Below are 24,556 nucleotides of genomic sequence, written 5' to 3'. Positions count from 1 at the left end.
GACTCTCCTAGTTGGGGAAACAAGTTAAGTGCCAACCAGTTGGGTTACCTGCACTGGGACGTTTAGGTACTATTTGTGCAACGATCTGGCTTGCCTTACAATAGCCTAACGCCTGCAGGCTGTATTTTTGTATTCTATTCATTTGTTGATTTTCAATGAAACCCTTTATACCCATTTCTTTTAGTGTATTTTATTTGGGAAAACTTTAAAGGAGGGTAAAAGGAAAAACACAAACCAATATTTCAGTTTCCTTAATTGTTTGTTAATAGAGAGGCATTTGTTCATTATTGAAGAGGCATTTGTTCATTATTATTATTAAGAAGGCATTTTATTTTATATTATTATGTGGATGGGAACTGTTTTTCAGTCTTCTGACTCAGTACCGCCACACCGTTGTAGCTACACGTGAGACTGAAAGACTAGACTAATGGCGACACACGTGTAACCACAGTGCATGTTTATTAGAACAGTGAAGATTCAATAGAAAACCACTAACATTCACATGCACATTATGACCTGAGTGCATTTTATAATCATTTATTGCACATTGAGTTTCTCTTTCAACATCATCGGATAGTGATAAATAATCATTATTTTTCCTACAGTATATGCACAGCTCTAAGAACATCACCTGAGTATAATTGGCAATGACACAAAAAGTCTGATATAATGTCACAAGAGTACACAGATTTCTTGGAAAATGCGAAGATGTTAGAGATTTTAGAGACTTTTTAAAAATAGACTTTAAAGCTTGACATCAGATTCTTGAAACAATTCAACATCCCAGAATGATGTGGGTGCAGCAGGGAAGTTTATTTACTATGATATACTTTGTGTATAAAAGCAAAAAGTCATCATCGTTGTGTATTTATTGTCCTGAAGAGCTGGTGGTAAAGAAAGCTGGACATCATTGCCCATGTGTTTATGCCAAGTCATGTTTGGCAGCTTTTTGGAGAGGATGTTTTCTAAAGGAAAAAATGAAATCTGCATTAATTCTGTCTGTTTTCTTGTACAGTCCACAGTGATGTTTCTACTGGTGGTTAAAAGCTCTGCAGGGTATTTTTAAGTGCCATGTCTCATCCTTACATCCATCTGATATTCACACTCTCCAGCTGTCTCCAAACTCTTGAACGTCCCTGGCCCTGCTACCATCTGGCTTCATCCAGTCATTTTTTCTTTGACCGTCAAAGTTCCCGCACAGACCCCCCACCTTCCTTTTATATATGCGTGGTAGAATGATCTCTGCAGAAACAACATCAACAATACAATGTTACATAATTCAGTGCCTCTTCCAGAGAAAATAACTCGTTCATTGACATGGGAATAAATTATGAATTGTGATTTAATGATTTGTTGATGAATCCTACAAATCTCAGGACTACTGCTAATTCTGTTATTATCACTTGTTTAATGAGGGGAGGATGAGTTACCTGCGTTGCCGTGTCCATCAAACTCCACTGAGAGGCCAAAGTCGGTCTTCAGGTAGATGCGAGAGGAATGCTCCCAGATTTTTAGACCAGCAGTCGGTGAGGCGGGAGTATCAGTTTTCTTTCCATCCACCTGGGGGGGAAACAGCGAGGCAATGTCAATGCAATCTATCATATTTAAGTAGACTTGTCTGATCTAGTATTCATTCTTCTATGATTGTGTATATTATGTGCACGGATTCACAAAACATACATTTTTAGCCATGCTATCAGCGCGTCTCTATGGCGGCTCAGACTGAACTATTGGATGGATTGCCATGAAATTTGGTACAGACATTCATGGTCCACACAAGAAGAATCTCACTGCCTTTGTTGATCCCCTGACTTTTACTCGAGCGCCAACGTGAGGTCGGCATTTTATTTACTTTTAGTTAAATGTCTCCACAAATATTAGATGGAGTGTCAGGAAATCTGGTAGAGACATTCTCCGTCAAGATGAATTCTAATAACTCACTTTTCAACTAGCCCCTCTCATTTGGTCAAAATTTTAATTTGTAATTTTTGACCAAATACCTGCAACACTAACGACATTTTCATGAGCCTCAGCTGTACTTTGTGTTCAGTGCTAATTGGCACACTAAACTGACATGGTAACATGATAGAAGTTATACCTTATCAATATCAGCATTTTAGCAATATCATTGTGAGTATGTTTACATAGTGATGTTAGCATTTAGCTCAAAGGTCCACCGTGCGTAAGTACAACCTCACAGGGCCGCAAGCATGGCTGCAGACTATTAGTCTGCATTCCAAATCGCATACTTTATTTTTACTTTTACTACGTACTGCAGCCATCCTTTTAAAGTACGTACTGTTGCATGCAGATTGCATACAACTGGGACACAATGTACCTTGAACTTTGACCCTCTTGCTTATACAGTATATCTACTTGGCAGAGGATTGTGGGTCAGAATGACCATAAAAGCGTGCTGGTTTGCATACTGCAAAATGCAACCGGATGAAGTAGGACATCCTGGTATTTTTTGGCATAGTGCATTTGACATATGTACTGGGACTTACTAAATCTTCTTCTGGCATATTAATAGTATGGTATTATGGGTACTGTACGCACAATTAGTATAGCTTGACTATATTTAAAAATCTCCGATATTGTTAGTTAATGTTCTAGTGGTGATATGGAAAACATTGTTTTCACTCTTCCAAAAGTAACTCTGACCTTGGAAATGTCCGTTGTTTTTTTTTGATTATGTATTCTGACTCCTTTGAAGAAACAATTATATTCTTAATTGTATGAAACATTTAAATAAGAAAATATAAGCTATAGCAATTAAAAAAATGTTACTGCTTGAATATGCTCAAGCTATGAAATACCACTGTTCTTTGGATACTGAATACAATATACTGTGTGCAGGCCTTCTTAAAATTACATGACTCCTGAAAAATATGTCAATAGTGCAGCTTTTTTTTACAGGCTCTCCTCTCTCTGTCTCTCTCTCTGTTTCTTTGTCTCTCTGTCTCTCTCATACACACACAAACATGTGTAAAGTGCCAATAGGGAAATAACATATGACAGAGCATAATTTAGCACACATCATCTGCCTCACTGCTGTCGTAACACCTCGCAGAGAAAATATGAAGGAGCACTGGTTATTTCCCTCAGCGCTTTCACAAATGTCTGTGGGTGGACAAAAATATGATGATATTATCCCATGAACAAAACATTGGGGCTGCTGGAAGGGAGCCACAGGAAAATGAGATGGAGGCAGCGTGTTGTTAAAAACGCCCTTGATACTTACGAGCAGCTTCTGATTCTTCTTGAATAGCAGAGTGTGATTGTACACTCTGATTTTAAGCATTTTTAAGTGGTAGTGTTTCTTATCCTCGTCACTGTCGTCGTCATGTTCGCTATCATCATCTTCATCATCGTCATCTTCTTCACTGTCTCTGCGGTCCTCTTCACTGCTACTGTCATCATGTACGCTATTGATGCCCTCGATGTAGACAGGTGGAATGTTATTTGGCAAGTTATTGGTCCGAACCAGCACATACGAGTGCTCCCCCTCAAAGTCGTGCTTCATTTTATCAAAGGTTCTGTACTCAGGGTCTTCACTGATCGTGCACTCATCGAAGCCTGTGGAGCAACAAGTGTAGAGCAATTCATAAATGAGTGAACAACATGGTTTTGATACATCACAGAGTTACAGTATATGTTGACATTTACAGCACCTGTAGACTGGCAGTAATAATCGCCCTCCTGGTTTTGAAGGCAGACGGCATTCCCATCACACTCATCTTGGTCATCACAGTCAATCTTCCCCGCGCCATTGTCTTTCTCGCATTCACATTTCTGACTGCAGTGATCGGTGTACCACTCTTCATTGAACTGACAAGAAAGAGAGAGTTATCATACTGCTATGACATCAATGTCCACATGCGCCATTTTTGGCAATAATGCACAGGCTTCCAGAAAGTAGTCGTCACTCGTAAGTATTTGACGCTGTATATGACTTCCGTCACTCACACTATGTTTGGTGCCATTCCTGTCAACACATCCACAGTGTTGGATAGGCACACAACTCCTCCGTTTCTTCACAAAGCCTTCATCACATACACATCCCGCCTCGCAACCCACACTGTCACCGCAGCGTGGTAGGCCATTCAGGTTTGAACAAGTTGGACTGCAGGCAGGGACACAAGTGGTGTAATGACTGTTCTCTGGGCAGGAGGGTGCTAGAGAGACAGAGTGGTAGAGACACTTAGTCATAAACTTAGAGTGTCTTAGCTCACACATGAGTTTTGCCACTGGTGTCTTTCATATGAAGTGTACATTATGGGAAACTCATTCCATGTTTTTTTTTGTTTCTTATAGGGAAATAAAAACTTCCAACTTACTTGGTACACGCGTAGTTGGTGGTTGTGGTGTGGCTGTTGTTGTAGGCTGAGGTCTACCTGTTGTAGAATGTGGTTTGATGGTTGTTGTGGGTTGTGGTCCAGCTGTCGTTGTGGGTTGTGGTCCAGCTGTCGTTGTGGGTTTTGGTCCAGCTGTCGTTGTGGGTCGTGGTCCAGCTGCCGTTGTGGGTTGTGGTCCAGCTGTCGTTGTGGGTCGTGGTCCAGCTGCAGTTGTGGGTTGTGGTCCAGCTGCCGTTGTGGGTCGTGGTCCAGCTGCAGTTGTGGGTTGTGGTCCAGCTGCCGTTGTGGGTCGTGGTCCAGCTGCAGTTGTGGGTTGTGGTCCAGCTGTCGTTGTGGGTCGTGGTCCAGCTGCAGTTGTGGATTGTGGTCCAGCTGTCGTTGTGGGTCGTGGTCCAGCTGCAGTTGTGGGTTGTGGTCCAGCTGTCGTTGTGGGTCGTGGTCCAGCTGCAGTTGTGGGTTGTGATCCAGCTGCCGTTGTGGGTTGTGGTCCAGCTGCCGTTGTGGGTCGTGGTCCAGCTGCCGTTGTGGGTTGTGGTCCAGCTGTCGTTGTGGGTCGTGGTCCAGCTGCAGTTGTGGATTGTGGTCCAGCTGTCGTTGTGGGTCGTGGTCCAGCTGCAGTTGTGGGTTGTGATCCAGCTGTCGTTGTGGGTCGTGGTCCAGCTGTCGTTGTGGGTCGTGATCCAGCTGTCGTTGTGGGTCGTGGTCCAGCTGTCGTTGTGGGTCGTGGTCCAGCTGCAGTTGTGGATTGTGGTCCAGCTGTCGTTGTGGGTCGTGGTCCAGCTGCAGTTGTGGATTGTGGTCCAGCTGTCGTTGTGGGTCGTGGTCCAGCTGCAGTTGTGGATTGTGGTCCAGCTGTCGTTGTGGGTCGTGGTCCAGCTGCAGTTGTGGATTGTGGTCCAGCTGTCGTTGTGGGTCGTGGTCCAGCTACAGTTGTGGGTTGTGGTCCAGCTGTCGTTGTGGGTCGTGGTCCAGCTGCAGTTGTGGGTTGTGGTCCAGCTGTTTGTGTGGTTTGTGATCCAGCTGTAGGTTCATGACTTTCTGTTGTGTGGGGTTGGGGTCTAGTTGTGGTTGGGGGTTTATTAGGTGTAGCTGGTTGCTCTGGTCTTGCTGTTGTTTGGCCTTCTTCTGTAGTCTCAACTCCTGGGTGCTCTGTTGTTGGTGGGTAGGGTCTAGCTGTGGTTGGGGGTCCAGTTGTTATTGGTGTTTTTGGGGTCACAGTTGTTGCTGCTGCTGTTGTGGCGGTCATGGTTGTTGTAGAAGGAGTTGTCGATGGTGGCTGTGGTTTTGATGAAGTTGATGTTTGTGGTTGTGTAGCAGTTGAGCTGTTCGCTGGAGGAAGCTCTGGATTGAAGGTTGTGGGAGCTGGGATTGTTGGTCCAGCTACATCTGTAACTACATTTTACAATCAAGTCAGTCACATTTTCAGTTAAGACGTGTGTGAACTACACTGAATATCAGTAGGACAAAGTTACCTGTGCAGTGCCCACGATGAAGTGATACATCATCAATGGCAACATCAGACTGATCATTGGAACCTCTTCGCCCCTCAAATATGATCTAAAATTAAGTACACAGGTTACTAAAGCCAATCACACTCATTTATTGTCGCAGGTAGTACACTATTAGTGTTTTGCTCTGCAAGTTTTGAACATTAGACAGGTTAGGAGAAGAAACATTTCACCTGGAAAGTTCCACTTGTTGTCAAGTCCACCTGAGCCAGGTGCCACATATTTCCTTGGTCATTTCTCTTCCACAAAACGGCATCGGCTAATCTGTCCTGGAGCAGGTAAACATGGAGGCCCATTGTATCCGCTGAGCCGTACATATGGTACCAGAACTGCAGACACTGAGGACCGGAGTCAGAACACTCAGAGCTGATGAGACGAGCCGTGTCTCCATATGACGCACTGTTGGCTTCGATGTAAAGATAGTGGCCATCTGGTTAAGGACACAAGAGTTAGCTAAGTTAAAGTAATGCACAGTTTTCTTAGATAATTTTATACAGGGTTTCTGACAGTTTTCGGCCTAAGATGACTCCTCGCTTGGTATTGGAGTATTGCATCTGAAGGTTCATTACCTCCCGTGGTGTGATCTGAAGAAGGCCCAGTCATCATCGTAGGAGTGGAGCCACTATGCCTTGTCCAATCAAAAGCATCCGTAAGAGGTTGACTCCACTGACATAGATCTTGTCCGAAATTGCAGTTGAGTTGGCAAACTGGAAACAAAAGTCATACATATTTTGAGATCACTGGAAATCCCCAAAACTATGTGGAAAAAATGAATTATGTAAGTCCCGACACCAGGGGTGTACAAGTGCTGCTGTGGAATTAGCACTGTACCTGAGTGTGATGGTGGTATGTTATCTAGAGCTTCAGTGACATTGTCCTTATTAATGAAGTTGGTTGTTGCTTCCACTACGGGAGGTGTGGTGATATTTGGTACAGGTGGCTGAGCTGTAACATTGACCAGAGGAGGCTCTGGCGCTACAGCGGTTGGCACAGGGACACTTGGACGAGCTGTGTTTCCACCAGGTTTAGGAGGATTTGTTGCCACAACACCACTTTGGTCTGCAACAGTTTAAGAAAGGTTAATACCTGTAAATTTTTAATACATTTCCAAGCTACCTAGCCTTATGATAAATAACATGTTTTAAATGTTTAGTGGTACTTATTCAGTGTCCATGTTTCTTACCAGAGCATTGGCCATGATAAAGCTTTACATCATCTATTGCCACATCAGACTCTTCGTTGGAGCCTCTCCGCCCCTCAATGATGATCTGAGTTAGAAATAAAAGTTTGGTCATTATTTGTAAGATGACTATTATAGTTAATATTTTATCATTACAACATAATTGGCTGACACTCTTTGAATCATCTGAGTGCCTGGTGGAAGTTGTCTAACCTGGAAAGCTCCAGTTGTTGTGATGTCCACCTGAGCCAGGTGCCACATATTTCCTTGGTCATTTCTCTTCCAAAAAACGGCATCGGCTAACCCTTCCTGGAGCAGGTAAACATGGAGGCCCATTGTATCTGCTGAGCCGTACATATGGTACCAGAACTGCAGACACTGAGGACCAGAGTCCGAACACTCGGAGCTGATGAGACGAGCTGTGTCTCCATATGTCACACTGCTGGCCTCGATGTAAAGATAGTGACCATCTAGAAAAGAGGAATGAGGAAACAAGAGGAATCACTTTACATGGTGAAACAGATTATTTCCTTAACTCTTTATAGTGTGTCACCTATTACATAAAGAAGGAGTATATTACCACCAGTGTGGTCAGCAGAGGGCCCAGTCATCAGGGTGGGGGTGGAACCACTTTGCCATGTCCAGTCAAAAGCATCTGTGATCATCTGATTCCAGCTACAAAGGTTGCTGTTGAAGCTACAGTCCATTTTGCAGACTATGAGGGAAACATTTGCAAAAAATTAACATGAACTACGTATTGAGGCCCTTATGCAACTTCCTAAAAATTTAGACAATCTGTAACTTCAATTACCATTAGAAATTACACAGTCACTAGACATAAATGTTAATCTGTAACCGCACTTCAGCTTTCTGATGCAGAAACAAGTGGCCCATAAAATATAGCTTCCTGTGTACTTACCCGGGTGTGAGGGGACGACTTCCGTGGTTATGGAAGGAGGCACAGTTCCACTAGCCAGGTCAGGGAAGCTACCTAAAGGAAGTGATTATTGACATTGAGATATTAAAGATATTATTATAACTTCAATAAAATTTAGAAGGTTTTGTTCCCCTTTTAGTTAGTGTTGAATGTCACCTGAGCATGAGCCAAAGTGGATGGAAATGTCATCGATGGCCACATCTGATTGAGCATTAGAGCCTCGAATTCCCTCCACTATGATCTGAAAGAGGTAATAGGAAAATATAATGTTTCACTATATACAATAAGATCATCTTTTAGGCCCATGTATTGTCTGTATATAGTGTCAGACTTACTTGGAATGGACCAGTCACTTTGATGTCAACATTTCCTGGATGCCATTCTGGTCCCTGGTTGTTCATCATAGACCAGAGCTTGGTAACTTTATTGTCTTTGAGCAGGTAGATATTGAGGGCCATGGCTGTGGCAGAACCATACACATGGTACCAGAAGTGCAGGCATAGTGGACCATTATAATGGCACATCGAGCTCCACAGACGAGCCGAATCTCCATGGGTTACACTATCTCCCTCAATATACATGTAGAAACCAGCTAGAGAAACGTTGAAAAATAGCACAATAAACATGAATAATGAAATACCAGTGCAGACACACAACAGATGTGGTGGTGTGGCCTGATATTGTCTTTTACCTCCAGTGGTGTGGTCTTGGTTTGGGCCAGTTGAGCTTGATGGAGTGGGTCCTGAATGTCTTGTCCAATCAAAACTGTCCTGTACGAGCTGCTCCCACCCACACAGATTATTTTCAAAGTCACAGTTTATGGGGCAGACTATGAAAAATCATATAAACACAATGGAAAGGATAAATACTATGAGCTATTATGCGTAGGAATATTACAGTATGAAAAATACAATTTTATTTAAAAATAAATTACCCTCAAAAAAATATTATTTCATCCAATATGTAGATAATTACACCAAGGTCATTCAAATGTATTTTAAATACATTTATACATTAAACGTCTGTACAGGTTTTGGAGGCAAGCATAGTAAAACAATGGTTGGTTTTGAAACGATTAATTATAAGCTGGATCATGTCACTGATTATCCAAACCAGTAACCGATAAACCTTCCCAACCCTGAATGCTCTTACGAGTCTGATCTGGTGTTGGAGTGGCAGGAGTTGGAGGTGTTGGAAGAGTTGTAGTGGTTGGGGGGTCAGCTGAAATGGGGACAACAACAAAACAAAACGCCGAACAAACAAAGAAAGAAAGAAACAAAAAAAGGGAATGAGTTCTCCATCTTAACCTTTTTTGGAGATATTTTGTGTTAGGCAACCCCCTTCACATTTTAACCACCTACTGCAACTAATATAAATGACAAATCAAAGAAACAAAAACGCCTCAGACATGGCTTTAGGTAGTTGCCTAGTTTGCTAATGCAACGGGCCTGTGCCATATTCCGTGCAATGAAAAGCAGCAGCAGAGAGTTTTGAAGCTATTACTGGGAAAGAAAATCAGTAAGCAAGAAATACAAGACATATAATGACTTTATCTAATCTTTAGTGCCAATAGATCACCAAATTTTATTTTGATAAAACATTCTATCAATCTAGTCACAACCAAATATTATTACACTTACTCACAGAGTAACCATCCTATGATAATCATCCTCATGACTCAAACACTCACCACAGGCTGTGTCCGTCTGCCAGTGAGGCAGCTCCACTCCTGCAACCTGGCATGCTGCTGCATAGGACTTGAGAGATTCACATTGGGTGTGTTGGTCACCACTCGTGGCGCAGTAGTCATACACACAACTACTGAGGTAGATGCTTGGGTGAACGGGTTCATGGCAGGGCTTGAAGACATCTCTTAGTAGGGTGTCACACTCGTTGTAGGCCTCGTTCTCCTCATCATAATCACAGAGTCTGGGATCATTTGGATGGGAGACACACCTGGAAGAGAAAGTTTAGACAGTGAAATAAAGATATAGACATCTGAGTTTATTGTTCCACTTCAAAATAAGGTTTATTAATGTGTGATAATTCATGTAATAATACGTCATAATTCTCGAACAACTCAGTTTAATGCATAAATAAAAAGAAATGTTGGGTTTGCCAGGTTGTGAGCTTGGTGTAGGCTATATCTCTCTTTGTGTACATGTGTTCAGCTAGCAATTTGGCACAGTGGTTTGAGCTAAATGTCATCAGTATGCTAACATGATGATGTTTAGCAGGTATAATGTTTTCCGTATTCACCATCTTAGTCTAGCATGTTACAGTAGCATGCTGTCACTAAACACTAAGTACAGCTGAGGCTGATGGGAATATAATTATTAAAGAAAGTATTTTATTTAGCCACGCTGCTAGCGTGGCTAAATAAAACCTTTCTTTTCACCGGCTGTGAAAATGGTGTGTTTTTTTTTTCATTTTGCCGGTATTAGAATGTCTTTGCATCCATTTAGCCCACAGACTGTATATAAAAAGTGGACGTAGTCACCATGACATCACCCATTGGTTCGTGGACTGTTGTTTTGAAGCCTCGAGTTTGGCGTTTTGGCTGTCACCATGTTGGTTTTTGGCTTTCACCATGTTGTTTTTTTGCAACCAGAAGTGACACGAGAGGGTGGAGCTAAGTACAACCGAACACTGAATAAGACATTTCTGGGCGACCAAAAAGGTTATAATTAACTTTCATGAACTAAAAACACACTGTGAAAGGGTTTAAGTTGTAAGACAAAAACACGGACAACTCTCAGACCGGACAACGCCGTGGTAGCGACCTGTCAATCACAAGGTAGCCACGCCCCAAAGCATACCCTGCTTTATTGTCTATTTGACTCTAAATGGGACCATCATTTACTAAATGAACATCATACTGTATTGAAGAAGACTTGAAACTAGCGATTGAAAGCATAAACTCATGTTTACAATGTTTACTGAGGTAATAAATCAAGTGAGAAGTAGGATCATTTTCTCATAGACTTCTATACAATCAGACTTCTTTTTGCAACCAGAGGAGTCGCCCCCTGCTGGCAGTTAGAAAGAATGCAAGTTTAAGGCACTGCCACATTGGCTTCACTTTACAGACCCGGAGGTTGCCCACTAATTTAGCCAAATTTGTACAAAACAATTGTGCAGATACTCTTTATAGTAGAATGGCTTACTCATTATTGCCTGGCACCTTCCAGCTGTCGCCAAACTCAAATGGCCCGGTAGAATTTTGGCCTCCTGGTGTTACAAAGTCATCGTCCTGGCGTTCAGAGTAGGTGCCACACAGTCCACACAGTTCATACTTGTAGCGCTCATCCACCTGCAGGAAGAGTCTGTTCTGCGCGTCTATCATCATTCTGAGGCCAAAGGTCGTCTCCAAGATAATATAATTTTTCTTCAGGTTGACCCACACTGAGCCGTATGCATCACTGGTGGAAAAGGGAAGTTTGACTCGGCTACTATTCACCTAAAGAGGGGACAATCCATTATTTGTAATGAGTTTATTCTTGTGATTTTATTTAGAATGTCTTGCATAAATACGGAGCACTATTATTTTTTTTTCCTACTGTGATATTTAGCTACAAATTAGCTATAAATACTAGCTGTTTGGGGCGAAGTCAAGTGGGTCAGCTATTAGTTTCTGTGTTCTTGTAAGACGCAGATGACGAATGAGTTACTTACCCCAATGACCTGACACACATAAAATAACTGACCCCTATAAACATGGGTGTGCTGATAATGAAGTCATTAATGAATTACAGTAGATAATACAGAACAATGAGACTCCTAATCCAGTAAACGGGCCACTTGCCAGTCTAGAGACACATTTGCACAACAGCCTCTGCTACATTCATACGCTATAAAAGAGCTGTCTGATATGTAGAGAATTACAAGGAGTGTTCATGCTTACATAGACCTCTCCACTCTGATTCAAGGTGACGTATAGATCGTCAACCTGAAGAGTCACAGCGTCCAGCTTGGATCGGGTGAAGTTCTGATCGGGAGGATGCGTGTTGTGTCCAATCACAGTGAACTGGACTGAGCTTTCCTCTCCGCACGTGGTCGTCAGCGTGTAACTGCAGCCCCCTTGAAAGTTGTACGCCATCCCGTCAAAGGTGATGTAGTGCGGATCGCCGTACACGCTGCAGGTGGCGGGTTTGAAAGGGAAGCAGCCTTTGACCCCATCCTTGACCTTACAAACCTCATTGTCTACGCACTGCATTGCGGTGCACTGCACGTTATCGTTACCCATGCACTGACACTGCTGCTCGCACTCTCCCTCCGAGAATGTCGCTCCGTTCTGCAGGCAAAAGGGAGTTGTGTGAATAACTTCTAGCACTAGGTGAATATGAAATTGTTCCCTGTTCATCTACCTCACTTACCTCGTAGTGATTTCCATTATACCAGCATCCACAGTCCTCTGCTGGGACACACTTTCCCCCACTGAGTTTTAAGCCAGAGTTACACTCGCATCTTTCCTCACAGCTTTCACAGGAGCCAACTATATCCAAACTGGAGCACACCTCGGGACAGCCATCAGCGCACGAGTTGTAGTGGCTGTTCTCAGGACACTGAAGGGCTGAGAAGGGAGGAAAGGGCATGAACTTAACTGTTATTGTGTTATTACGGTCATTATTTACCACTATTTCCCTTATTTTAATAACAGGGTAGAGAAATGAAAGCAGGAAGCAATAAAAGAAACATACGGCAGAATGTGGAGTTCCTCCATAAGGGTATGATGACTCCAGCCTCCTGACAGATATCAGTGTAGACCTGTAATGTCTCACACAGTACCTCAGGGTCGCCATGAGTGGCGCACATGCCGACTACACAGCCCCTGAAGTAGCTCTCTGCCCCCAGGACTGCTAGGCAGCCAGCGAAGGGCCCAGTGACGGAGAGGAGGCCTCCACAGTGCAGCTCGCTGGCATACTCAGCCATCTCCAGAGGGTCACACTGATGAGGTACCAGAATGGTCTCACAGGAGGAGGTGGTTTGCCCAGTCTGCCAGCTCTCAGCTAAAGCTGTAGCGTCTTGGGCATTTGTTCCATCTGGCTTTCTGAAGTCATCCTCTCTGAGGTGGTTAAAGTTTCCACACAAGCCACAGACTTCATCAGAGTAAGTGGACGGCAGGGCGACGTGGACTGCACCAGCGTTGTCATACGAGACAGACAAACCAAAGCTGGTTCCCAGTTCGACAGCAGCGGGGTTGCTCTTGATGTTGATCATGCCACTCCCGAGTCTCAACGGAAGCTTCTTCCAGACCCCATTAACCTGAAGAACAGTACAAGATTTAGACTTCCTTACCGGCTCTCATATGGACTTACTGTATCTGACAGTTTGCATAAAAAGCGGCAGATAAGGCAGATAAGTTCCAGGACATCATGACACTGAACTGTGCACTTTACAGAAAAACTCAGTTTATCAGTAGGATGGCCTGCAGATACGGGAAACTGCTCGATTCAGTGCATTACTGAACTCAACACTCATTACAGCATAATGGCAAGGTGCCAGAAAACTGAAGTTGTACAGACAGTACTTTAGTAATTATGCCTTTTAGAGGGATGGGAATACTGTACGTTTAAAGGAAAAAATACTGTCTCCTTTAGCTATGAAAAATGAAAAATGCTCATATTGTTCTCAAATGTGATGTCACTCAGATAACCCTAGCCGAGTAATCTGAACACAAACTATTAGACTGCCAAAAATTAGTTAATTGCCGCATGGTTGTAGTTTCTAAAGCAGAAGCTAAAAAACATTAAATAAGCCCTATTTAGATGTTTGGGCTCAGAAATATTTTTTTATGAACATAAGAGAAAAACTGGTCTCCCTTTGTAGGACGGTATGACATTTTAGCTTTTGGGGAGAATTGTTCACACGCAGTGGAAACCGCTTATAGTGATCAAAAAGCTTGGGACGAAATCATTCCTATCATTCCTATTGTTTAAATAATTTGCTTTTATTAATCAAGTAGTCCGCTTACAGTGTTCAGTTTAGGTATTTTCATATATGACAACATATAAAAAAACATTTTAAAACTACATTAGACTGACGTTAATTACATTTTTGTTTTGTTTTTTACTTTACTCCCATGATACTTTGCCTCACGGACTGTCTGTTTTCCAACTGGATACCTGAGGCTGGTGCTGTGTGCACATTGAAATCGTGACGGGAAAAAGAAAGTAATTTTTTCCAAATGAAAAATGAATGTGCACGGGGAAAAGCACCTGTGGTTGAAGCCGCCCTCGTCAAGTGTAATGCCCCCAAAGTGAAACTCTGACGATCCTCAACCGGCTCTGCCGCACCGCAGCACGGGCAGCACATGCAGATGAACGGCGCCCGCCTCCCTCCATGCCGCTCACCGGGTGAGCGAGCGAGGAGTCCCGGCAATGCCGGTCATCTGCATGTGCTGCCCACGCTGTGGTGACACAGAGCTGGCTAAAAACAGCAATGCCTCAGCCTTGGTTATGGAAAAGGCAGAAGAATGGGCAGCAAACCAGTAAATTGTGAAGCGGTCTGCTTCATATTCATGTAACTATTATACAAATATCAATTAGATGGTTATCTACATGAGAAATACAGAACAACAAAAATAATTTGGCTATATAATCATCTGCTTACAGTGATCAATTTGACCCGGACAGATGTGTTCACTATAAGTAGTATCCACTGTATTAGCAGATGCTACAGGCATCACCTTCATAAATTTCTATTCCTGTTGTAAAGTGACTCACCACAACCCGGTGTGTCTGCCTTTTCAACAGCGACAGTCTGAAGTTCCCCACGTTCACATTGACCTGCTTAACAGTTGGCAGCGATGAGTTCCAGTTCTGCTCATTGACCACTTCCACACTGAACATGGGCAGGGCCTCGGAGGGCGAGCAGGTCTTAGCCAGCGTGTAGGTGCAGGGGGCCATGAAGCGGAACAGCACTCCGTCAAAAGTGCTGCAGTCTGTGTGACTGTGTATAGTGCACATCCCGGAGGCGGAAGTCCCACTGGAGTTTCCTGTTTGAGGGCCGCAGATTTGGCCCTCAGGGCACTGAGCGGGCGAGCAGGAGAGCTGGCCACCAGAACAGAAGCAGCGGGTGGACTCATCTGTCCAGAACTCTGTGTCAGATTCACACTGGGCTCCTGTGGGGGATGTGACCGACACTTTATAATCACAACACCATCTGGCTAGGAATAACTGATTAGTAACATTGATTAGTTATTATGTTTAGTGTTAATATTATATGGAATATTCCTAATTATCTGAATTATCAGCAAGTGATTATCTTTAAACATCTTTAAGCTTTAAAAAGGGTTTTGTGAAATAAAATCTTTTGCAGTTTCACTGACAGTAATCTGACAAGTGTTATGACAGTATCAGTTTATGTGCTGCATAAACATTGTTATCATCATGTATACTTAAATATAGCATGTTTTTTTTATTGAAGAAACCAAAAGTAGGCTGTTCTTATATTATTATTATTTAAGTAAAAGAAGAATATTTACCACATGAGCCTCTCCGTACACCTATCTGGTTAAACTGTCCATCCATGGATACGGCTTTGACTACAACCTGATATAAAAGCAGATTATCACTTTACATATAAACAATACTGTATTTTAATTCAACAAATCAATTTGATTAGGTATGTGGTTATATGCCATTTTACCTGAGTCCCTGGTTCGATGATGTTCAAGGGGACAAACACTTGTCTCCAGGCATTGCTGGGGAGGGCAGGTACGGTCCAGATTTCTGTCAGACCGACGCTGCTATTCAGCAGAACGCCAAGTTCTGACCCGTTAGCTGCAACCGGGGCTAAGTACCAAAACTCTAGACAGGCCTCGCCCTCCGGCCCCAGTGGACCACTCTCTAAAATAGTCTCTACATCATCCTCTGGAGGTGAAAAGGACAACAAGAAAAATGTAATACACTAAAATCTGTCATCCACATTATAAAAAGTGAGCAAACTCATTTATTTAAATTGTTCCAATGTAACACTTCCAGTACAAATTCAATGACAATGACCACTCCATTCTGTTTAAATCACACAGTATAAATGGTGAAATATATTTTTAACTACGTGGGTTAGGAATGAGCTTTTATGTCATACCATAATTTTAATCACATCAGAAATATCAAACCATTCCCTCGTCTTTGTTATTGCAATAAAAAACAAGAAGCACATCTGTTGTGGTGCAATTATCATTAAATGCAAAATAGCAGTTTAGAGTGTTTTGTGCCAAATTTGAACCTTAAGTGCGGGCCCTCTACTTTGATTGCCCCTGGGAGAGCACCAGGCTATAAAAGATTATTAGCCTGCTTCAGATCAATTTGTGATACGCAGCGAGGCACGGACGCAGTCACATCCTGCCTGTAGATTACAACAGAACTGTGGACCGACGTTCCAAATCCCCCTCGTAGGGGTGGGACAAAATTAAAGGTTGCTACAGACAAGTTATCTCTTAGTGTCAACGGGAACTCTTAACTGAACTGAGCTGTAACCTTGCTTGATGACTTTAAAAAACATATTTGGCTTTCCATTTCATTATTAGATTTAATTAACATTGCGTATTGCTGTGCTATTTTGCGGTAATCATGTGTACCTGTTCTTTGTTGGGTCCAGTCACAAATCAGATTGTTGTGTCCGTCATAGAAACACTGTGTGACATATTCTATGAAAGAAAAAAAAGAGTAAAATATAGTATTATGTACAGTATGCATCTCTGTCCATTTATTTCTGTTCATTTAAATTCTTGTTGTGACAAATTTGTATTCAGGAAATGTGGTGATTATAGAGTATAAATCTTAGTAATTGTAAAACTTCATACCTGAATTTGGCCTCCAGTCTGGTAAAGTAACTAATGAAAAGTCATTTTCAGCCCTGAAATAAATCAAAATCAAACAAATATGCCATAAATTAATAAAATATCTGATTGACTAAAAAACAAAAGTTAAACACAAATCAAAATCCCATTTGCTTTCCACTTAATGAAATTAATGTTATCAGTATAACAATATTTCAAGTAACACATCTGCTAAAAATCGACAGTTAAAAGCTGAATTATCTTGACACCCACCTGCACTGAGTCCCTGTGAGAGTTACAAAGAGTAGAGTCACTGTGACCAACAAATCTGTGTGGATGCCTCCAAGCATGGCTGAGCCCTTAACGGCAGCCTCCCAGCTGCTCTCCCGTTGCTAATACTCTCTCTCTCTTTGATGAGTTGAAGAATGAATGAGGAGCAGTAACTGTTGTGGAGCCTCTCTGTGGAAATGCCGTTTATGTGAGCCTTTAACTGTCAGCACACAGAGGTGTGGGACCACTTGTGTACTTCTCAGGACAGAGCGGCGTGTTTTTCTGCATTTATAGCCTCCCCCCCCCACCTAACCAGGTAACCTCGGCAGTGGGTGGAGAAAGAGGAGTGGTGGACAGGAAAAAGTGGTTGGATGTATAATGAGCAACAAATGCCATGTAGGGAAGAAGTCGGGGTGGATGGGTGGGTCAAAGAACACAGGACTTTCGCCCAAGAGACCAGTATCGCTACCCCGTGTGAAACCAGAAGTCAACGCTGAATTTTTTGTCACGTAACTTCCGTACATCTGGTGTTATTTTAACCCAAACCACAATCTTTTCCTAAACCTAAGTAGTTTTATTGCCTAACCAAGTCAATCTTTTCCTAAACCTAACTAAGTTGTTTTATTTTGAAAAGACTGGAGTGGAAATTGACATGTTTGTCACATGTTGCTGGACATTTGTAGGAAAACGCACAAAACATTTTGGAATAACTTTTTGTAACATATCATACGAACTGTTGTATGAGGATACGTCGCGCCAAAACATACATGTTTATAATATGTTGAAATTAAAAACAGATTATAAACGTGCATGTTTTTCTTTTTTATGATAAAAAGCAACAGGATTGTTGCAACTCACCACTGCTGTCTATTGTGGTGTACACACTTAAGCTACTGATCAAACTACAGTAGTTCAAAAGCACACCTGCATTATAAGAAGAGGGTAAGATTATTCAAACAGAAATAATATTCATAGCACCTTTGGAGATATGTTAACATTATAGCCTTCAGAAACCCAAATTGATCTTTGTCAGATTTAGCTTTGAACATATTTATGCAAAGATATTGGAGGTGACTTTCAATATTTCATAATGTGTTCTGTTCAGACAGTCATGCAATAAAAGGACGACAAGATTATTTCCTTTGCAAATCAGAGATAAGCATCTAACTCCATCGCACTTTGCAAAGATAAGACAAAAAGATGAACCATTAAGAGTGTTAACTTATGCAATCCATAGTCTTGAAAGTACAAAATGAGGCTGGCGTGCATTGTGACCTGATAATATTGTAAAAAAACACATTTAGTGTATGTCAGCTAGATAGCAGCGCACACTGTAAGAACAGGTGGAAAAAGAGTGATAAGAAAGACACTGTGTGGGAGGTGCTGTGTGATCCAACTGTTGTGGCATTCCTGAAGCCCCGTTGGTATGAGTCAATAGAGAGGGTGGCCCAAAACAAATATTAGAGCTCTTTAAAACTGTCCAACCTAAAAGAACGTCTTTGTTAGGTATCAGTTGCAAAATATTGCTGTATATCCAGAGTATGAAAACCCTTCACAAGCTTTTACGCTGGTTGGCAAATAGACAACAATGCAGTAACTATCTTAGCTACAGAGATAATCTACACTAAAAAGACACCAGCCTGATTTCATAACAGATAAACAAGGTTTTATCTCAGTGTGTCTTAGGTGTCAAAGGTGTGTGATGAACGGCACAGGAAGTGAGTTACTTATAAACTGACCTGCAGAGGTGTGTACAGAGCGGGGACTGATATTTTCAGAGGCTTTAGCGTGAAATCAAGCTGATGTACGACTCCACAATGTCAAGTCAAAAATCTGTATTTACACTCCAAGGCAGCAAATATATCTTCATTAATATGTCACACTCAGTTACTTATTGCCTTTCACTATGCACATACTTGGTACGGTGCCTAGTAAATTAAGAAATTGTCCATCCAAATAGGCAAATAAATTACAGTATAATGAATATCGAAGCAGGGTTCAGTGTTAAGTTTTTTTTTTCGGGCAAGTGGGTCAGTGGATCAGCAAGTGAGAAAGAAAACTTGCCCACAGTCAATTTTTACTTGCCCCTATACAAATTGTTTTATTTATTTGCGGCTATCAAATAACAAAGACCAAAGTTCAAAGACATCACCCCCACCCTCATCCACCTCCATTGGCTCCCGGTCAAGTCCCGCATCACCTACAAAATCCTCCTCCTCACCTACAATTCCCTTAACGCCCTGGCTCCTCAGTACCTATCTGACCTCCTCCACCCCTACACACAGTCCCGGAACCTCAGATCCTCAGGCACGGGTCAGCTCTCCATCCCTCACACAAGACTGCGAACTTTTGGGGACAGAGCTTTCAGTGTGACAGCCCCCACCCTCTGGAACTCTCTCCCCATAGAGCTCCGCAACGCACCATCTCTGGACACCTTCAAAAGACTCCTCAAGACCCACCTCTTCACCAAGGCCTATGGTCTCTAGCTACTGCTATGTTCTATTGTTGTTATTTATGTCTTTGTTAAGCGTCCTTGGGTTTCTTGAAAGGCGCTATATAAGTTCAAGTTATTATTATTATTATTATTATTATTATTAAAGTTAATAGTCATGTTTAATTTTTATTTAAACCTGCAGTAGGCAGAATATTTTTGGCATCACTGGGCAAAAATTCCACAATAACCTGTCATCATATTGTAATTCAAGTGTTCTGAGAGACTTCTGCACCTCCTCATGGCTGTTTTCAGGCTTTAAAAAAATCAAGCCCGTGACGGGAGACTTTGGCCAATCACAGGTCATTTCAGAGAGAACGTTCCTATTGGCTGTTCATTCAATGGAAATGAGAAAGTGTGCTCCGGCTGGTGGGCGGTGCTTGGTATTTCCTCAAGAGATCTCAACATGGCTGTTGGGTCACAAACTTTCTCATTTTACAGCTAAACAGTACACTACAAGATGTTTCTGAAAACATTTGAGGCGAGAAATAGGCATTACAGTAACAGAATATTGATTCAAATTTGATCAGTGCTGCCTAGTTTGACCGTTTAATGGCAAGTGATTGACAGCTGCTCAGAGACGGCAGGCTCCGGCTTGGCTCTGATTGGTTGTTTTCCTCCAGTCTGTGAAATCTTGCAGACGCCATTAGGAACACTGGAGGACACCGGAGGACACTGAGGAACATGATGTATTTCAGATTACCTGTCTCATGCACTACTGTCAGGATATAGTGACCGTTTATAAGAATAACTTTTTTTAATCATATTTGCTCCAATTCTTCCCACTGCAGCTTTAAGTAGATCAATCTGGCGTTTCAGCCACATCCTCTAATACCACCCAACTAAACTCCTGTTCCAGGATAATTTAAATCCTCCGGGCAATCCTTATGGTTGACTAACCCTGCTTTCAAAGGCTTCTATTTTAAGATCACCATGACAATTACTGGAAGGAAGTTGTCTGTCTGTTGATAAGGCCTATCCTGAAGTCAAGTGCGTTCAAGTCACTTTATCAAGATAAACCCACCTCTGAGGAAACCATCATGCTGCATCTGATTGGCTGTCACCAGTGTAGCAACCTTTCTGTCTCACCCAAAGGGGCAAAACAGAAACAGAATATACTAAATGATAACCTTATCAAAATACCTTTGCAATTATGTTAAAAATAGAAAGATGACATAATCAGAAATGCTGCTCAATTACATACCTATAAATCAATAAACCTGTACTTGTCCTCATACCTCCAGCATGTCTTCAGTCAACAAATAAAAAGGTTATTAATAATCAACCTCGCCCAGGGGGCCAAGACCAAGTGCAAAGCAATATACTGTGGGCTTTTCCAAGGATCGTTGTGGACTACAGATGCCCTGATCCATGACTAACAGTTAATAAGCCTGTGTTTGCTCTTTGAATTTCCTCCATGCTGGCGCCACTGTGTCATAGGTAAAAAAAAAGAAACACCTTAGTAAGCAAAGGAATGTTATAGCCTACCGGGGAAAAAGGAGCGACGTGTGAGTGTTAATTTAGAGGAGCTGGTGTACTATTTAATATTGCATAATGTAAAAAGTGACTTAGCAATTCTCAAGTTACAGGTTTTGATGAGCGGATTAACATACATGAACAATCGGTAATATCTCATTGGTGATTTTCCACTTGCACTTGCAAGATTATCACGAACAGTTTTATTTTGGAAACCGCTATATAGTGAAAATGTAAGTGGGTGGGAGTTAAGGGGCCAGTATGCTTCAACAGAAGTGCTTGTCAGATGGTCAAACAGCTTTCCTCATTCCTTTTTTTTTTTTATAAAAAATAATGTCAATGTGTTGTTTCAGGTTTTTTTTATTATTAAAAGGAATAAAAATGTCTTTGGGGAAATATCACAAATGTTTGATTGACAGCAGCTGGCAGAACCGGTGTTACACCGTAGGAAATGAGAGACATATTAAATAAACTTGAACTGTAGCCTATGGACAAACAGCGTGTTGATAGGGGTATTGAAGCGTAAGGACCACACCAGCAACTAACCGGACCAAAGTGACATTTGCAGGTACTTATGCTATTTAATGTGCTGCAACTGAGCAACTTATTAGCTATCTAGCCTACAAAGTGACGTTAGCAGTGCACCTTTCCACGGTGAATGTGTGTTTGGTGTCCCGTTCAACAAGCCAAGCTGCGGGACAAGACGTGTATTCATGTTTGTAAATTAGATAAGAAGGAGCAGGAAAGCTAACCAACCAACATATTATTTATAAACTCGCATTAGAGTTGGGCCGGTGTAAACATTTTCAAACTGGTTTGATATTCAGCCACAACACTGAACCTTGACTCAGCAGCTGCTCCACCAAATCTTGGAGGAGTGGCTTGTCACTAAAATGAGAGGAGCTGGTCCACCTTAGCAGGCCACCTTAAGTGAGCCTGGTCCAAAGTTGTCGCTAACTTTGGGGCTAGCTAGGGTTGGGCCTGTTTAAAAATTTCGAACCGATTTGATATTAAGCCACAACACCGGACCTGATTGGTATACCAAATTTTACCACTAGATCTCGCACTTGACACGAAATGAGAATTGCTGGTCCACCTTAAAGGCACAGGCGCAGTTTACGTTGGTTTGGGGGGCTCACCGAACCCCCTAGAAATGCATCTTATATGTTTGTAGAATAACGCAGAACTAATAATTTATTGTAATAATGAATAATATCAACCTTGTTGTATCTTCTTATTGCCAGAATAAGAAACCAACAAGATAGATTTGTGGTCTTTTTATTTACTTATAGCCTAATAACATCGGGCACTCTCTGTCCACACACCATTAAATATGCATTTTCTGTTACGCCATGTAAACAAACCACGTGCCTATCAGCTGTGCGGTCAAGATCAGACCAGAGACGTAGCCACTTAAAAGATGTGTGAGTAGTACTTGCTATCTTCTGGCGTTTGTGTTTTTTTTAACAGAAAACACAGGTTTTATACTGCGATATTTAGGCCTTTTGAAAATGACATACAGTACAGCCAATAACTTTCAGGCGATCTCCCTCCAGCCAGCTGTCACCTTATTTAGGTGTTTGCAGTGAAATGAGGAGGTATCGTATATACTGTATAGCCTAACTCCTCATTTCAACTTCACGAGCGACAGGAATAAATAGAAACAGGGCGTCTGACAAAAGTTCAGCGCTTCGTCGCTCGCGGCCAGTTAGGACATTTTAATAGAAAACAATGCAAATGAAACTGATTTTGTCACTGAAGCTTGCTTGAGTTGTATTCTGTTTGGAGGGTGTTTATGGAGGCTACACAGATCCCAATGGATTAGACTTCTCTGCATAGTACACATTACATTCCCTCTAGATTTTTTTTGTGAACCCCAAACCTTAAAGTTCAAACTGTGGTCAGCCCACCTTAAGTGAGCCTGGGCCGTTGTTGTCACTAGCTTCTGGGCTAACCCCCTTCACTTTAATCAGGAGGTGGCAAGCAAGACACGGGAACTTGGCTTGGGTCTTGAAGAGTTGTAGCACCAACAGCCTAAACTGTACACACACTGCACTGCTACATTCACAACTTTAACGTTACTGTTAACTTCATACTACTCGTCAGTTGCACGCTCTCTCTCCTGATTGCACACTCGCCAACGTTACGAGCTACCGGGCTTGCAATACACTGACTGACGGAAACAATACACTGTCTTGACAGAAACCCGTCTTGTCACGTCACTCCAAAGAACACATGAACTTCCTAGTAAACAAACACAACGTGCGCCTCTTCTCCCTTCCACCTCTAATGAAATTTGATCTCCGTCAGACCGGTGTTACATCGAAGTCACCGGCCTCAGCTTGGCAGATGCGCACGGCCTTCCAGACACTAGTGGCTCTGTTAGTCTGTTTATAAACAAACATAATATTATGTTGTATGTCATATTGCTTATTAATAATGCAATACAAACTGAATTCAGCGCTGTCACGCTGTCGGCACCTGTTGCTGATGTCGGCTGCTACTTTGGTGGACTTTTAAACTGCGCAATTAATGTAAGAAGTGAAAAAGTTTCTTCCAGAATACAGCACAGCGGCCGGAGCAAACTTTCTCATTTTACAGCTGAACAGTACACTGAAATATGTTTCTGAAAACATTTGAGGAGAGAAATAGGCATCACAGTAACAGAATCTTAATTCATATTTGATCAGCGCTGCCTAGTTTGACAGTTCGATTGGAATTCAAGAGCAGTCATTGAGAGCTGCATTAGAGACTCCTCGGCTCTGATCTGATGCCATTAGGAGCACTAAAAGGAGGCAGAGGAACCTGATTTTTTTCACAGATTATCTGTCTCATGTACTATCGTCAGGATATAGTGACAGTTTGAGCAAATATGATAAAACTTACCAACTGCAGCTATAACCCCCTTTGAGTGTGGCCGTTCGGAACAAACAACTATAAACATTTTTGCCTTCTGACTTCGGACACACATGTTGAATTAGTTCTTTACGAGCATAACCCGGCCCTTTCCTGACACATTTCACTAACCGAAGCCTTACACATGACCCTAAGTCTCTTTGTCCCTTGGAAAACCTTTGCCCCTTAATCTTGGAAAACTGCCCCCCACCCTGCCCTTTCAAGCATTTCTTCGACCTTTTGTCAGAGTTCAGTTTATACCAGGCTTGCACAACAAAGGTCACCCCTGCTGAAAAACAGAAAAATCAATCCACAGCGCAGCCTTTCATCTCCAAATAGGCCAGTCAATGGCATATGAAAATCTTCCTTCCAGTTTGCTTGTGTCTTCGCAGTCTGCAGTCCCCAGAGATGGCCTTGACTGTAGCAGCAGGTCAAGGTCATGGTTGATGGATAACACAGGGTAAGACATGGCACACGCTGAGCTCTCCCTCATGTCAGAGCTTTGGCACTATGTTTTTATTGAGCTTTCATTCATATACTCGTTCCCTTCCCTTAGATGTGGGAATTAAATGAGGACAACCGGGATCACGCTGCTTCTTCTTTTTGCTGTCCAATGATTCATTGTAGGGTCAAGGTCACCAAAGATGGGAGACCAG

At 42.2% G+C, this 24,556-nt stretch overlaps 1 protein-coding gene across 3 annotated transcripts; it reads right to left on the bottom strand.

Annotated features, from left to right (window-relative positions):
- Positions 1-440: 440 nt before the first annotated feature.
- On the bottom strand, positions 441-17,317 carry LOC119498207 (zonadhesin-like). 3 transcript variants are annotated; one of them, XM_037786825.1, is made up of 30 exons: positions 17,042-17,317; positions 16,793-16,845; positions 16,568-16,636; positions 15,634-15,857; positions 15,470-15,536; positions 14,709-15,106; positions 12,684-13,248; positions 12,360-12,556; positions 11,888-12,277; positions 11,151-11,443; positions 9,674-9,939; positions 9,136-9,204; positions 8,675-8,812; positions 8,319-8,575; positions 8,140-8,224; positions 7,966-8,037; positions 7,627-7,761; positions 7,260-7,516; positions 7,050-7,134; positions 6,698-6,925; positions 6,436-6,573; positions 6,040-6,296; positions 5,831-5,915; positions 4,341-5,750; positions 3,970-4,178; positions 3,675-3,831; positions 3,245-3,579; positions 1,431-1,560; positions 1,087-1,242; positions 441-965 (listed from the first exon to the last, which is right to left on the bottom strand). In XM_037786825.1, the coding sequence occupies exons 1-29, from the start codon at positions 17,116-17,118 to the stop codon at positions 1,100-1,102; spliced, it is 6,789 nt and encodes a 2,262-aa protein (XP_037642753.1). In that variant the 5' UTR covers positions 17,119-17,317; the 3' UTR covers positions 441-965; positions 1,087-1,099. The 3 variants fall into 3 exon arrangements, with proteins under 3 accessions (XP_037642753.1, XP_037642752.1, XP_037642754.1); XM_037786824.1 differs by having other exon boundaries at positions 441-1,242; XM_037786826.1 differs by lacking the exon at positions 9,136-9,204 and having other exon boundaries at positions 441-1,242.
- Positions 17,318-24,556: the final 7,239 nt, after the last annotated feature.

The sequence above is a fragment of the Sebastes umbrosus genome, chromosome 12 (assembly GCF_015220745.1).
Source record: "Sebastes umbrosus isolate fSebUmb1 chromosome 12, fSebUmb1.pri, whole genome shotgun sequence".
Taxonomy (NCBI): Eukaryota; Metazoa; Chordata; class Actinopteri; order Perciformes; family Sebastidae; genus Sebastes; species Sebastes umbrosus.
This window is presented reverse-complemented; position numbering and strand designations above follow the sequence as displayed.